A 14,442-nucleotide genomic window follows, 5' to 3' on the forward strand; every position below is an offset into this window, starting at 1 on the left:
TAATAATTCAAGGCAAATTCTTGTTCTTGAAATCCAAATCAGAATGATGTTAATGTCGATGGTCAGTGTGTGTAAATGTCCAAACGACAGCTTATTGAGCATCAGTGAACAGTACACTGCAAGACGCTCGGGTCAGCTTTCATTTCTTTATATTTTGCTTCCTTGAAGCCAGACTGTCCAGTAATTTCATAAAGTGGTTCTGAGCAGCACTGGGTCACTGGGTTTTTTAAAAAGCCTGCCTTTATTTTATGTCTGATTAGTTGTGTACTCTCCTTATTTTCAGTTGAGTCTTGTCTTCTTTCATTTGGCAAATTTCACTGTAAAGTGCAGCGAGTCTTGGAAGCAAACCCGGAGAAGTGGAGGACAATACAAGCAATACAAATAAGAGGCAGGCCTAAAGATAACGCTGCACAGATGCTGAAGGACTCCATGAATGCAGACCAAGGAGGAAGCCATTTCTCAAACACATGAAAGCCCATTCAGCCTTTGCGAGTTTTCATCTGGGCACATAAAAATATGTCCTCTGTTTTGTGTTTGGATGAGACAAAAACACAGCTGTAGCATTCAAATGTTAGACGCATGCAAACCGAAGAGCACAATCCACATGGTCAAGAAGGGTGGTGGAAGCATTATGCTTTGGGAGTGTTTTTCAATGGCATCATGAAAACGGGCGACTATGTCCAGATCCTCACCAACAACATCAGGGAGTTTAGGGCAAAATTGAGCATTTCAGCATGTCAATAACTCAAACTACACAGCTAATACGGTGAAGAAATAGACAGTTTCCTAATATCAACAGCAGCATTTTTGGTTTTTGAGACAGCTATCCTACACAACATATTTTCGAATGAGCTCCTTTTTGTAAAGTTTTTTTTAAGATGGTTTATATTTGTATTTTGTTTGAGCTCATCATTTATTTCATTCCACAGTAGCACTGATATGCAAAAACTCTTTATGGTTGTTCTAATATATCGTTTGTTTGACGTTTCCTTCTTAAATTATAACCACCTTTTCTGTCAAAACATTTTCTGATTGATTTTTTATTTTTATTTTTTGTATTGTGTGCAGTGACTGTAAGTTTGTTCTGTATGTATTGCCCCAAACTTTCACACAATAACTCAAATGTTGCTCAATGTTTTGCTTATATAATATAAGCAAATATTTCTGGTCCAGAACAGATCTTATTCTCCTCAAAACAGCAACACTTTTGGGTAATTTTGCTTTTAGTTGCCAGATCTGTGGTTTCCAGCAAAACTTATCATCCAATATTACACCCAGTCATACTGGACTCCCATGAACTCGTTCTAAATCAACACTGTCGATAATTATTTTTGACTGCATTGCTTTCGTATTTATTGCGGTTTCCAAATACCATGAATTTTGCTTTTTCTTAAATTTAGTGAAAATGTATTGCTTTTGAGACAATATTTTAGTTTTTTCATTTGGTAATGGCAAAGAGGTTTTCTAATCTCAAACACTCGGAGTTCACCTGAGTAGATTAATGGTCAAAGATATCAATGGAGACATGCAAAAAGATGATCAACAAATATGAGAAGTTGCCAGAATTGCTGTAAAAGCCGATGTAAATTAAAGTGGAGAACATATCTTCTTTTTCCCAATAACTTTCCAAACCTGAAAACAAACTTATAGGGAGAAATAACATGGTTCCAAAACCAAATCTGCCAGGGTGCCAAGTGATTTTGGCCTTTACTGCATGTAGGAACAACATCAGCTTCTTGTGGTGTTTTATGTCTGAATGATTCACAGGCCAGAGTAAAGAAACAAATAATCCAGTGTTCTGACGGTAGTTAAAAGCACTGAACTTGATCAAAACGTGGAGAGAATAAACACTTAATGTCCAAAGCAAACCTCTGAAATGCTTTCAGAAAGTCTTGAGAACTGATAATCAAGAACATTCGAAATGATTACAAGAAAGTCTGGCTCCTTGGAGTCGTTATATATTTTCGCATTACGGTTAGTTTAAAGTGTTCAGCAACTTATGTGAAGGGGAGACTCCAGTAATTTCTCTCATCAAAGTCTGTTTATGGGAGTTGGGGAGTACCAGTCCATATGTGTAACAGTTGTTTTAGTCCTTTGGTGGCTCCAGACGGGGCTGTATGAAGTAAAGGGAGGCACAAAAGGCGAGTAATCAGAACCAGTGGGAGAAAAAAAACAACAAAAAAAGAAGGTCAGAAAATAGATTTTTTTTCCACACTCAGGGAAAAACCAGCACATCTTTATTCACTCCTGCTCTCCAAATTGTGAAATAAGCCAAAAAACGAACAACTAAAAACAGGCCGAGTTTAGAAGAATTTTATAAAAACACAATTCAGGGTGTACGGCACTCCCGAAGAGAATGTATTTCAAACTCTTTCAAATAAATAGATTTTTTTTTTTTTGTAGTTGAAAAATTTCACTCACTAAATCCCTCCAAAAAAAAAAAATCATTTTCATTGTCTTGGAAACTTACAACATATGAGTTGTTTCTCTAGTGACACAGAAGCCCATTTCTCTATGCCAGTCTTCAAAAATGGCAAAGACAAGAGAACATGTTACTCTAAAGGGGTCGATGTGGTCATCCTCATGAGTTAGACCACCATTTACGTAAACCTCTCCATGTCTAGAGTCAGCGTAATAATTAAAAGTTTACAAGAGGAACTGTAAGGATTTAAAAAGACCAACAATTATTTTGGTACCACATAGAAGAACATCACCCTAAAAGCTTCCAGGTATAGAAAAGAGTCGTTTCTTGGAATCTCTCTGTGTCAAAAACAACTACTGAATTGTATCTGAGTGTCAAATGTTCATTAGGGAGTGTGTGTGTCTTTTTAGATGCTTTGGCCTAAGATTGAGTTTTTCGGTGATAAAACTCTGCAGGATGGATGTGTGGTAAAGCAAATTGGCATGGTAAAGGATTGATGATGCAGTGGGGCAAAATTCCTTGTTTTTAGAGTCTCCTAATCCATGTCCAAACATTAATCTGATTGAGATGCATTGGAATGACATTAAACTGACTTTTTATGGTTGAAGTCCTCCAACGTGGCTGAATTAAAATGATAATTCAAAGAAGAGTGGACTAAAATTCCTCTTCTCACAACCAGCTCTTGCCAATCATTTAGATATTTAAATACCGCCTTTTTGTATCTACTTCAGCTATTTTTGTCTGAAAATAAAATTTGTTTTATGATCTGAAACCTGCAAGTGTAACAACCATTTTTTTTAAAAAGAGGTAGAAAGACCTTATCTGCAAGAGACCAAATAGTTTCATACAGTACATGAAATAGTCTTTCATCTTCACTTTCAGCCTAACATATTTTTAGTTTATGATTCCAGTGATAGTGAATGACTGGTTCCAAAAGTCACAGTGCCTTTATGTTGCACCCAGCGCTTTAAGCTTCAAAGCGAGCTGCTAACTATATAAGCAGATGGAGCGAGAATCTGACAACCGCATACATACCAGAAGAACACCAAGCGTGTTTATTAGAGCAACTAACAGTGAGAGTTCCACATGCATGTGCCGCCATCGGCCACATCTTACGGCTTCAGCAACAAAACGAGACTGAGGGGATCTTTGATGCAGCAGCAGTTTGGGGCTTCGATGTTTTATTGACAATTGCTTTTAGTATGTCTGAGTATGTGCGTGTGTGTCTGCGTCTCTGTCTCTGCGTGTGTGTTTGTGTTTGTGTCACAGATACAAAATTCCTCTGAGATGTGCTCCAATCTGTTAACAATGAAAGGAGATTTAGGCAGCACATCAAAGCTCTGGCAGAACTTTCGGCATATGGTGATTGTTTATGCATTTGGTTGCTTATTCTTTTCCACTGATGGCAGGAGACGAGCAAAGTATCAAAAACAGGTCAGGGCGAAATCGGTCCAGAACAGATGAGCAAGACATTAAAATAGGCAACTGCACACCAGCCAAATGGAGTAATTATTCACCAGCTTAGAAGAGGGGTTATTTTTGTACGCCGATTTAAACTATTCCATTGCAATTCTGGATTTAGGTTTAGGGGCTTTGTCCTGCTGGAAGGTGGAGCTTTGCCAACCGCTAGTTAAACAGGTTTAAAGCTAGGCCTGTCACGACAACAAATTTTGCTGAGCGATTAATTGTCTCAAACATTATCGCGATAAACGATAATATTGTATGAAGATTTTTTAAATGATGTAATGGTAATGACATAATAATGCAAGCGATATCCTGCCAAAAATAAATACACTTCATTTTCAAAAGAACACTTAACACTGAAACTTGTCAACAAAAAAAACAAAACAACCAAAAATAAAACTGACTCTCAGTCTCCGTTAACAAAAAAATGCACTCGACTTAAAACTAAACACAACATAAAACCAAAGTGGAAATAAAAACTACATTCAACCAAAAGAGTGCAGATTATGAAGTCTGTATGCTACATTGGCCTTCAATAATCATTAGATTTAAATAGAGAAGATGGGCACATCGACTACCTGATGCAATAGTTCACTCCTCCCTTACGCTAAAGAAATGAGGAAGGGAGGGTCAGTGGAGAGCACCAGAGTTGAGCCTTTTCTCATCCAGTGTCATCAACAGAAAGAGAAAAAGGCAGGAAGAAAAGATAAAGCCGATAAATTAAAATGAGGTCGATGATTTTCATTTATTATGCGATTAATTGATTTATTGTTTATCGCGACAGTCCTATTTAAAGCTGTTTTGACCTTCTGCTCAACTTTCTCCCTGACCTCTCTTGTGTGTTCCTTAGTCTTCCAGATGCTGTTTGTTCACCAGTGAGCTCTAACAACACAAAAATGGCCCATTGTGAACACAGACAGCATAAGATGCAATAGGTTACACTGAGGTACATTCAAATGGGCTGGGAGCAGAGGAGGAATACAAATACACTGAAGTTTGTGGTTCTGGAGGTATCTTTTTGCAAGGCTTTATTTCTATGGTGACTCATCAAGCTACATTACAAAATGAAAGCAGCGCTTCAATGAATGGAGCCAATTTCAAAAAGCCAGATTAATCATTAACTCATGTCTGTGATGTGCACATGCCATGGTATCTCAAGAAACCCGTAGCATTTATAGAGCCTCCCAACAGGAGCAGACAAAAAGGCTGTACAATGACGGCCTGAAGTTTATTTTTTTATTAATAATTACACAACACCGTTTTTCCACCTCCTCCGTGAGGAAGGGCTAAAACATTCACAGGACATCGACAAAGGAAGAGATAATGTAAATTAGTCCTTATCAGATAAAAGACCGGACAATAAGGGTTGTTAAGTCGGTTAAATCCTTTTGTTTAGAAGCAGTTTACAAAAGCTCCACGGTGAGTTGGACATGTTCTGATCTCCCCTGCTCGCCTTTTCAGCGTAAGGAAATGTGCCGGACACTGTTAGAGCCAGAAACACCTTATGCAAAAGGAGAAACCGAAGGCAGGCGAAGCCACACATCAGCATAAGAACAAACACATCCATGCGATCCTCGGAGAGAACAATGTCGTCACTTTGCATGATGATTTCCCTCGCAGCGTCTTCGTCGACCCAATGTGGTGTTTCATTGCCCTCACCCCTTTTTCTGTGTGTGTGTGCTTGCATTCCATTGTTACCAAATGAGTACAAATATCCTCCTTTATGGACAAACAAAAAACCTCAGCCGGGCCTTCCACCGTGCTGGCTGTGTCCAGCCCTCATCCATCCATCGGCAGTGCCCCCCTCCCATCCACAAGCGCTGCTCTCTACCCCCAGCCGGCTCTTTGACATAATGCTGTTGTGGCTTTCCGGGCCTTTATGCTGGCTGTTGTCAGAGGCAGATTGAAGACCCTTTGTGTGTGTCAGCCCCTGACCTGAGTGGCTTGGGAGGAACCTGCTGGGCGGCGAGCGGAGAGACAGGAATGCGCATATGAATGGACCAGTGTGTGCTGGGCACCTGCTGACAGAGCCGCGGCATGTCTCTATGAGTCTTAGTTCATCAGCGTACCCATCTTGTTCAATTACACGTGCAGCCCGGTGTTGCATTCCCTGCAGCGAGCCGGGCTGAAAGGAAGGATTGTCACCACCACTGTGACCATTTCGCTGTTTGCTATTGTTGGGGACTACCTAACGAATGAGTTGCCAGCTCCTCTGCTTTAGGTGTGACTGATTATCACCTTTGCTCCTCAGCTTGGCTCACTAGGGTCTGTGAGCAACTGAAAATGTATCTGAAGGCTTCAGCGTGGAAGATTGTTGAATTTCAAATGCTCAATGAGTTTTATTTCTGAGCACCACTGCATAAACACAATGAATTAGTCACCAAAATTTCCTTTCTTTGCTCTTATATTGTCTTTTATGGTGGTGAGAAGTGAGAAGACTCCCAATGGGATAATGTAAACATGACAATATACAAAGGTCAGTACTGCTTGCATCATGCTGGGAGAGCTTCAGGATGTCAGGGAACGACCTGAAGTGGTGACTCCAGTCTGTGCACAAAACCGCGTTTACAGCGATGGATGACGTCACTGCTGCATTAAAGGTAAAGTCGACGCTTCCACACACAAATAACCCACTGTCTTTCAGGTATCCACCTTATTCCGATAGGCCCATGATGGCTCTTTTGGAACTCTGTGAAGGTCTTCCGCAGAGGCACTGAGGAGCAGAGGTAGGGGGTGATGAAAGGTAAAAATATGATGACGGGATGAGGAAGAAAGAAAGCTTTACTGGGGTTTCCAAGGAGGAGGCGAGTCTACCCACAGAGGCTGAGGTTGACTGATGGTGGGGAGTGGTGTTTGTTGGTGGTGTTTCCCCTTTTGTTTTCTTCTTCCTTATGAAGGTGGAGCAGACAAAGAATGGTTGAAGGATGGACAGGCAGATAAGTACGGTGGGTCGATGGTGGTGAGTCCACACAGTGCAAAACAGGGGAGCAGCCAGGGGAACGGTGAGGAGACCTGCAGAGAATCTTGAGGTGAATTCTCCAACTGACTCGGAGAGCGAGGAGGCAGAACGCTGAGGGAACTTAGGTAAATGAGGCCATAGCAATCAAGGAGCAAACCAAGAAGAGGCCTAATTATAGAAATGGAACTACATCATGCATTTCCTCAGGGGAATCCACTACTCTTAGGCCAAGTGCACAGGATACCTGAGAAAACAAATACATTTTTACTTGGCCTTTCATCCACTGAGTGGCTGTTTAGTACATGTTGGTAAAAGACTTATTACACTCTTGTACCAACATGGTACAAGAATGTAATAACTTGCTGTTCTCTTGAACAGCAAGAGAATAACGGCATTGTCTTGCTGTTCAAACACGTTCATCTCTGGTATACTGAACTCATCTTCTTCCTGAAGGGTAAGAAGGCTGGACATTCGGGGGGTTGTTGTATGCTTCCAAATATCCGTTTATAATAATGAACATGAGTTGGTAGGAGTTGCCGGTTTAATCCCCGCCAAGTCCGCCTGTGTCATTGTGTCCTTGTGCAAGACACTTCACCCAACTTGCCTGCTGGTGGTGATCTGATGGTGGCAAGCTACTGAACTGTAACTTTCCGCCATGAGTGTGTGAACGGGTGATTGAGTGTAGTGTGAAGCGTTTGATACTTGACAGAACTCTATCTTTCCTGATGTTTGTTGATTCTCCCTTCATGTCACACAAAGGAAGCTGTATATTTGAGGTTTTGCTTTAAAATACCTCCTCCATTTAACTCAGATGTGGTCAGTTAACTAATCAGAAGCTCACAAAGCAAAGCTATCATCATCAGGATTTTCTGAAATTGTTTACAGTGTGGGTAAATACCCAATTTTATTGTATTTGAATGCAGAAAAGATCTTTTTTGTTTATAAGACAGAAAGGTAAAAGCAGATATTAGGTTTCAAATTGTCTTCAGCAAACAGCGGACGAAAATAAATAACAGACTGGAAAACTTTAGAGCAACACAACAAGGGGAGCACGGTCGATTTGGAAAGCTCCTGTGGAGATTCAGCGGGTGATAAATTACTGCGTGATTTCTAACAACAGTCTGCCATGAATGGCCCCAGATATCTGACTCCAAATCCTCCATTAATTGCCCTTTCAGTCATATGGAACAGCTTATGTTGTTTCTCTGGCAAAGCTTTCGAGAAGATTACATCTCCATAATCAATAAAAAAAAAGAAACGTAGCCATCCATTCCAGGGCACAAAGAAAGAAAGGAAAAAAAAACACATCTGGGGAAATAAACTTTCCCCTCCTAAGATGTACCCACGCTCACACAAGAGGTGCAGCATGTTGACTGTACATAATTACACCCAGGAACTTTTTCTCAATCATGCATGATGTCTGCCATGTTTTGATATCAACCAGATGTGTGGATTTTAGTATAGTTTAAGACTTGGCTTCCATAGCATGCATTTTAAAACATTTTTGCTTTGGAGAATAATATATGACAGTAACACACGCACGCACGCATCGGTTAATTCTGTTTGTGTTTGGCTGGATCACCTGATAACTCTGACATTTCCCATAGCCACGGCGCTGTCTGCCTGGACGAGCTGATCTGCGGCCTCTGGACTCATGGATCCCATCACCCACTGACCTGGAAAGCGGGCGTGTAAGATCTGCAACATCCCATCAACCAGCAGACAACACACTCCTTTTGAAGTGGGAGCGGGGCCAAATTGGATTATGAGGCAACTCTGAAGATCAGCTCCCATATATTTGATTACACACGCCCCTGTCGCCCAGAGCCTCGCCGGAGCAGGATGCAGAATGTGAAGCTGTTCCCTAACCCCCGAGTATGGCGCTCTCCATCTCAGTGCGTGCCCATCTGCCAGCCATTTACTTGATTACTTCAGCTCTGATGGGCCCCGGCTCTGCCAGGGCTGCTAGGAAGCTTTTGTCTAGGTGGAGACAGGGGAGATAAGAACCAGGTGATGCTTTCATCTGTGAAAACCAACATTTAAACGCAAAACAAAAGACCTGGTTCTGGGACAGGATGGAGCTGGATTGAGTTTAACCATTTCCACTGCTGGACATCTATAGAACATTTATTGTTGATTCTTTTGTATAAAGGTTCCATCCATCCGTCCGTCCATCAGTTTTTCCATCCATCCAACAGTTCCTCTGTCCATCATCTGTTCTTTCATCCATCCATCTATTCACCCATCCATCCGTCCATCATTTCCTCCATCCATCATCTGTTCTTCCATCCATCCATCTATCCACCCATCCATCATTTCCTCCATCCATGTATCCATCGATCCTCCATTCGTTCCTCCATCCATCCAATCTACCATCTATCTTTCCAACCATCTCTCCATAAACTTTTCCATCCATAGTTCATTAATCAGTCCATCCATCCTTTTGTTCTTTTCATCAATCCTTCATTCATTCCACTGTTTGTTTCTAGATTTAAAGCCTAAATACTAAATATCTTCCAGAAATTCACAAAGAATTTGTTTTATTCTTTAATTCAATTGTGCTAAAAGTGATAGAGAACGATGTAAGTTTACATCTTGAGAAGATAGACAGATTCCCATAAAAAATATATATTTAAAAATAGAAAACAGTATTATATATTTATGTGTTGATTCATATATATTTCTTTGTGTGTTCCATTCCAAAGCCACCTCTTCTGCATAGAGATATTTGTCAGCCTCCAGGGGTCCGAGGACAAGCCGTTCTCATTATCTACTCGCAGACAAGTGTACTGTATAAAATGAGACTAAAAATCCCATCATGCAAGCATGGCACACAGACCACCTTCTATTTCAGGGGAAAATAACATCCAGTACCGGTTTAAGTTGGACTCATTATGGTGGAAGTGGGTTCCAGGCCCAGGAAGTTTCATTGCTTTCCAAATAAAGCTTTCTAAATAGAGCAGTGATCCTAATTCCTAAAACGTCTGGAATCCTGTCCAAGTCTTCACTTTAAGTGAAAACTCCCAGCCCATATAGGTAGACCTATTTCAAAAGGAGGGGCGAAAAAAAAAATCATCTGTTTCGACATGAAACAAATTCAAACCAGGTCAGGAAAAATGATCGGTAACGACTGAGGCCTTCAACATTCCTTCAGTGGGTTTTCATTACCTCACTGCTCACAAATCTAAAACATCAACTTTGATCGTGTTTCACAGAATGTGGCAGTGGGACACTTTTAGAGGATGCTGTGGGGCTGGTCTATTAGTCAGGGTGTCATGTAAAGCAGCCTCTCAATTCTGAAAGTACTTTTTCTTGTTTTCTTGTGCCACTGAGATGAATAAAGGCCCCAGAAACCCGCTTGCCTTCACTGTCACTTGACATTCAGTGGGGATACGACCGGCTCCAGCTCCTCCGCTGTGTTGGAGGCGGGGGGGGGAAGGAACTTGTCACCGAGCATAAACAGCTCTCCTGGCAAAGATCCACCGAGCTGAAATACAGCCCCCCGCCCACCCCAACCCCAACCTACCCCCTCCTGACACCCCATCTCCGTGTGCTGTGTGGCGTCAGCAGCAATGAGCTCCAGATGTGGCCTGGCACCCCTCCAGTCACGGCATGGATGTGGTTGGAAGGGTAGTTTGGAAACACCACCCACCGGCGGACCCAATGAAAGTGCGCCAGGCTGCAGCGAGAAGTTTTTCTGCCGTGGGTTCCCGATCCGCGTGGGCTGCAGGGAAACGGGAGGAGAGCTTTTAAAGTTCTGCACATTCGCAGAGGGAGGCGGGAGGGAAGAGCGGTGGAGGGGGGTTCATCTGCCTCCTGTACGTGCATGTGTTACATATTTAACATGGTTTGACATGTTAGACATGCCAGACAACAGCTAAAAGCATTTCCATCTGTTTTAGCTGAGCAGGATTTTTTTTTAAACTGAGTTTTATTCAGAAAAAGGAAAAGTACATTGTTCATGTTGTTTATAACTGTGAAAACTCTACTAAAATGAAATAGTTTGATGGCTTAGGCACCAATCAATCCTTTTGATTGAGAGCTAGATTGTATTTTGTAGATGCAGTATGCCTGAGCGCTGGTGTCCGTCTTACTGTAATAGCTGTTTGCGCTCATGTAAGTTTTGCTATTACGTTTTCCAGTGGTGTGAAGGAAAAACTGAGTAAGCTCGCTCTTGTTAGATGCCATGAAATTTACACGCCAAGGCCAAACACTGTGATCTTCCATTAGGCAATAGCTCCCCCTACTGTCTGAGATTGTAACCATTCACCCACATCCTGCACAGCCACACCAATGTGGAGCAGTCTATACTGGATTTATCAGTGCTGATAGAGTTTCACATGTTGGGCCTTTAATGTTTCTATTTTTCTTATCTTCCATGTTGGAATTACCATCATTGTTGTTGTTTTTGTGTGCAGCACTTTGGGCGGTTGCTCTTGAATGTGCTACGTAAATAAATTTGATTCGATCCACTTTTAACATTCTAAAACTTTAACTTTCAGAGGGTTTTTGACCCGCTAGTTCGAGCAAACTTCACAGAAGCTGAACCAAGTTTAATCAGAAAATCAACTCATTGGCTGAATTCAAAATGAGGTTTTGAAACGTTTGCACGTTTTGTTGAAGTTTGAGAAGTACAGACGATACAAAGGCGGTGAAATAAAGATCAAAGACTGGAACAATGCCGGAGGTTAAAAATGTTATTCCACGTTCACCGATTCCCACACTCAGTCTTCATCATGTATGGTTTTCATCTTGTGTGCGTGTGTGTGTGAGATGTTAGCATCTCCGTCCATTATGACCGGGGTGGTTTGAGGATCTCCTGCAGATCTCCCTGCTGTGTCAGCTGGTAGGGCAGCTGGAGCTTCTTGTTCCCCTGGCTGCAGAGTGCCGGGCAACGCTTGAGAAGCAGATGGCACACTTTAGCGTGGCCCTGTTCTGCAGCCTGCTCGAGCATCAAGCAGAGGAGTAATCACAAACATTGATAAAACATCAAAAAGATGTTTCTGTGGAATGGTAGCGCTGATAATCGTTGCGTACCTTGTGCAAAGGATTCGCACCATCGTCATCACAGAGGGTGGGATCTGCACCGCTTTGCAGAAGCAGCCGAACCACGTCCGGATGACCGCAGTACGCTGCTCGATGGAGCGGAGTGGCCCCGCCCGGAGTCTGAGGGGACGGACACGCGCCGCTCTCGAGGAGAAACGTGCACACGGCGAGATGTCCGCTACGGCTCCCGTAGTGCTGAGGCAAAGCGCAGAAATTAGGATTTCATTGTGCATGTTTGATCAGGCACAGCACACAGTTGAGATAAAAGAAGCCTGTAAAGCTTATACAGGCATTTAATAGTCAAGGATTAAAGAAAACCTATTTAAAAAACTGGATTAGGGCCATTATGTAAAAACACACACACACACAAAAGAAAAACACAAAACTAGAGATAACTTCACGTTTGCTTAATAATATGCCAAGTTTTAAGACAATTACTAAAACACATAACAATTCACAATAGATTTCTAACACGTCATGCAACTCAGAACTTTCTAAGAACATTCCTAAACAAAGGATGGGGCCTAAAATGGTTCCGTTTAGAAGTACTCTGTCAATTTTTTGAGAGAAAGACATAAAGGTACCAGTTACAACACAGGCTACACACCTATTCACACCTGATTCAAACTGGACACCCTGAACCAGGAAATTCAGGTTCCGAAATATTTTACTTAAACATTTAGTGTTTTAATCTTCCTGAGGAATAAGGCAATATAATTAAAGATCCCATTTTCATATCATTGTCAGCTGAGGGGATACGTATTCACACTGCTGAGCTGGGTGGATAAAAACGGACTTCAGATCATAGCATTGCTCAGTAATCTAAAAAGCTGCAGATGTCGACTGGGCCCCATCTCTAAATCAAACTAGAACAATGAATTCATGAGTTCTATTGATGATATAATGTGATCAACTGTATCAAATTGCTTATGATCTAAAAAAAAAAAAAAAACTCATCCCCAGAGCTTATAAAGTAGTCCCCAATAGAAACAACCTTCTTTAACAGCTTGTTTTTTTTCCAAGTCACTGGCTTTGATGCTGCTACCCCAACAGATGATGCCCATGAAAGCAGCAGATTCTCTAAAGAGGTTCTGCTGAAAACCAGCCCATAAGGAATGTAAGTGTAATATAAAGTAATAATATAAAAGTTGTTCCCAGATAACCTTCCCCCGTACTCCAGACAGAACTAAATGGATCAAGTCTAGATTTGTTTGTCAAAACTACCACATATCAGGACTAACCGATTTTTACAAACATAATTATAAGATGAGCAACATTACTGAGAGGGTGGGCAGATATAGCAGAAATATATTATTTTCCTGAATGAAGGCCTTTTAAATGTCGTTTTAAAAATAATACCTGAACTACGACCCCAAATCCCAGAGGAGAGAGAAGGAGGAAATTTAAACCATCTCTTCAATCAATCACAATGGGCAAGGATCATATCCTAAACTAATAGGGCCAGACAGAGACTTGAAGAGGCAAAAGCAAACGAGAGGTGAACATCTTCCAAATGGACTCACCAGAGCTGTGTACCCAGCTGAATCTTTCATGTTCGGGTCAGTCCCCTTCTGGACAAGGAGCCTGACTCTCTGCAGGTCTCCATCCAGGGCAGCTGACCAGATACCTGCAGAAAGAAGTGGCACATAACTCTGTACCCTGCTGGCAACGACTAACACAGGCCAGAAAATAACACACGAAAGATAGTTTTGTTTGGAAAGCTATAACTGTCCAATAATCTAACACCGTTGGTTTGACAAATGAATGCAAACCTCTTTCAAAATCCATTTCATCCAGAGTCTGATGAACACTGGGGGAGGAGACGGGGTGGGAGCAACATGAACAGTGGTGCTTGTCAGACATGGCTGTAACTGGAAGGACAGCTGACAAACAGCGGAGTTTAAATCCCAATTTTGGAACCGCAGAAAGGCATAGAGATGATAAAAACAGACATGCTTGTAGTCCAAAACTTCGTGTCTTAGCGCATGACAACACATTCACCACTGACAGGAGAAGTTTTGTGATATTAAGACGTCATTTCCAAAAACAATAGTACATACAGAAAACTGTACTAACAGCGTAACCTGCAGCTGTTTTCAAAGAAACGAAATGTGAGTTCAGACTGGCTAGATGCTAACGCTATACTGAAGGGTGCGCTCCATTTGTAAGCCGGGGAGGGAACCGGTGCACTGGGTAGGCGTGTCTTACACACACCATTCGAAACGGAGCATCGGTTTGCTAGGACAATTTTGACGGATTGACATGCATTTTTTGGACCGTTGGAGAGATGTAGAAAACCCAGAAAGAACCCAGCACGAGAAGGGCGCATGGAGTATCCGTATCCGTAAATATCAGGAATACATTTCTAGCATGATCCTGAAATGTAAAAATTACATCTTAAATGTATAAACATTTATATTTACAATAAATGTGTTTTAAAATGTAATGTGTAGTAACAAAAGCATATTTCAACTCGTGTTCCTCTCTTTCTCTCTCTCTCTCTCTCTCTCTCTCTCTCTCTCTCTCTCTCTCTCTCTCTCTCTCTCTCTCT

General features: G+C 41.7%; 1 protein-coding gene across 1 annotated transcript; it reads right to left on the bottom strand.

Moving 5' to 3' along the window:
• Positions 1-11,383: 11,383 nt before the first annotated feature.
• Positions 11,384-14,039, bottom strand: ankrd39 (ankyrin repeat domain 39). The gene is made up of 4 exons (XM_005811766.3): positions 13,664-14,039; positions 13,415-13,518; positions 11,883-12,086; positions 11,384-11,787 (listed from the first exon to the last, which is right to left on the bottom strand). The coding sequence occupies exons 1-4, from the start codon at positions 13,752-13,754 to the stop codon at positions 11,638-11,640; spliced, it is 549 nt and encodes a 182-aa protein (XP_005811823.3). The 5' UTR covers positions 13,755-14,039; the 3' UTR covers positions 11,384-11,637.
• Positions 14,040-14,442: the final 403 nt, after the last annotated feature.

Source organism: Xiphophorus maculatus, chromosome 12 (assembly GCF_002775205.1).
Source record: "Xiphophorus maculatus strain JP 163 A chromosome 12, X_maculatus-5.0-male, whole genome shotgun sequence".
Classification (NCBI taxonomy): domain Eukaryota; kingdom Metazoa; phylum Chordata; class Actinopteri; order Cyprinodontiformes; family Poeciliidae; genus Xiphophorus; species Xiphophorus maculatus.

Bases quoted from the DNA above. Each gene is read 5' to 3' on its own strand.
- ankrd39 (XM_005811766.3), bottom strand. From the start codon at position 13,754: ATGTCTGACAAGCACCACTGTTCATGTTGCTCCCACCCCGTCTCCTCC. The intron at 13,519-13,663 runs GTTTGCATTCAT...TTCTTTCTGCAG, and splicing joins TGAAATGGATTTTGAAAGAG to GTATCTGGTCAGCTGCCCTG. The intron at 11,788-11,882 runs GTACGCAACGAT...ATGCTCGAGCAG, and splicing joins GTGCGAATCCTTTGCACAAG to GCTGCAGAACAGGGCCACGC.